Genomic DNA, 1,602 nt, shown 5'->3' on the forward strand with positions numbered 1-1,602 from the left:
GGGCGGCCGCGCCCACGCGCACACTCACCTGTGCTCCCCCACAGCGCAAGTGGCCACCGGAGGGGGTCCGGGAGCGCCCCCAGGCTCCCAGCCGGACTACAGCGCTGCCTGGGCGGAGTATTACCGACAGCAGGCCGCATACTACGGACAGACCCCCGGCCCCGGGGGCCCGCAGCCGCCTCCCACACAGCAGGGACAGCAGCAGGCAAGTGGGAACTGCCACCCTCCTCCTCCTCCTTTCTCCTTCCAACCCCCGGCCACCGTCCACCCCGCCTTAGTGGGTAGCGCCGGAAACCCCTTCCCCTGCGGGGTGTGCCCTTGATGCCTGCAGCGGCCGAGCGGCCAGAGGTCGGGAGTCCCCGCGCCCGCGGGGCTGCGCACGCTGGGTCCAGAGGTTAAAGAAGAGGCCTCCCTCCGCCAGCTGCTTGTTCCCTGTGAGCTGCCGTGACGCTGGGGGCCGAGCTCGCGGCCGGGCCGTGCAAAAAGGGGGGAAGCCGGGGGGGGGCGCCCCCCCCCCGCCGCTCCCACCTGGCCACCCGGGAAGAAAACGGCAATTCTTTTTCCTCCCTCTCTGCATCACTTTTTTGGGTTTTGTTCTTTTTCTTCTAATTTTTTTTTTTTAAACCCACGATCTTTTTCCCGTGTCCAAGTGACTGTGTTGCAGGCGGCCCCGGCTCCGCAGGGCCCGTGGGCCCGCCCAGGGCCCCGGGCCGGCCTCGACCCGCTCGCTCACGTGCGCCTCCGTGTCCCGGTCTTGTCTGTGAAGTGGGCATGACGATCGTTGCCACCTTCCAACCTACCTCACAGGGGTGTTGTGGGGACACCGTGGTCTCAGACTGTTGATGTTGTGATGCGCCGGAGCCGCCGCCTCCCTGAAGACGGAGGGCACCCTTCCCCACAACCCTGCGCCGCCCCTCTGCCTCTCTGCACCTGCTCCTCTGTCCCCGCTGTCTCCTCCTGCTCCTCCTCCTGTTCCTGCTCCTCCTGCTCCTGTCCCTCCTCCTCCGCCGCCACCGCCGCCTCCAAGGAGCAGAGCGTGACTCTGAACCTCGCTGGGCAGTTCACAAACACATCCAGTCCGGCCCCCGCACTCGCTCGTGGGGTTCCAGCCCCTCCTCTCTGCCATCAGCACCCCTCTAGTCTCCCAGTTGCCGTCCCCTCCCCTCCCCGTAGTGACCGATTCCTCTCTTCCCTCTCCGCAGGCTCAATGAATCGAATGAATGTGAACTTCTTCATCTGTGAAAATCTTTTATTTTTTTTTTCCATTTTGTTCTGTTTCGGGGCTCTTTTTTGTTTGTTTGTGTTTTTATTTTTGTTTTGTTTTTATTTTTCCCGTTTGTTTGGCGAGAGAGCGACGGCTGCCGTGGGGGTGCGGGGAGCCCGGCGGGCGTGGCTCGGAGGTGGCGGCGCGGGCACACGGGCTCTCGCTCTCTCGGTCACTCTGTGTGTCTCACGTGCTTTTTTCTTTCAAAATCGGGATCCCTCGTGTTGAGCCAGCCATAGAAGGTAGCGAGAGCTAAACCTCTGCCAAAAAAGGAATTAAAAATTAACAAAGAGCAAAACAAGTCCTATAAATTCTATATATATATAAATATATAAATC

At 61.1% G+C, this 1,602-nt stretch overlaps 2 protein-coding genes across 3 annotated transcripts in view; one reads left to right on the forward strand and one right to left on the reverse strand.

The window, feature by feature from the left end:
* Positions 1-1,600, forward strand: part of KHSRP (KH-type splicing regulatory protein) — a gene marked incomplete in the record, with an annotated part of 9,376 nt that extends 7,776 nt beyond the window's left edge. Inside the window, 2 exon segments of the mRNA XM_014584931.2 lie at positions 45-205; positions 1,203-1,600. Of these exon segments, the coding sequence (XP_014440417.2) occupies positions 45-205; positions 1,203-1,211 (170 nt within the window).
* LOC102492034 (adenylate kinase isoenzyme 1) overlaps positions 1,418-1,602 on the reverse strand; it is a 12,390-nt gene continuing 12,205 nt past the window's right edge. For both annotated transcript variants that reach the window (XM_006170251.3, XM_027769012.1), the window contains one exon: positions 1,418-1,524. The gene's annotated coding sequence lies outside the window, so the exon portion shown is untranslated. The remainder of the gene's footprint in view (positions 1,525-1,602) is intronic.

Source organism: Tupaia chinensis, unplaced genomic scaffold (assembly GCF_000334495.1).
Source record: "Tupaia chinensis unplaced genomic scaffold, TupChi_1.0 Scaffold148210_1, whole genome shotgun sequence".
Classification (NCBI taxonomy): Eukaryota; Metazoa; Chordata; class Mammalia; order Scandentia; family Tupaiidae; genus Tupaia; species Tupaia belangeri.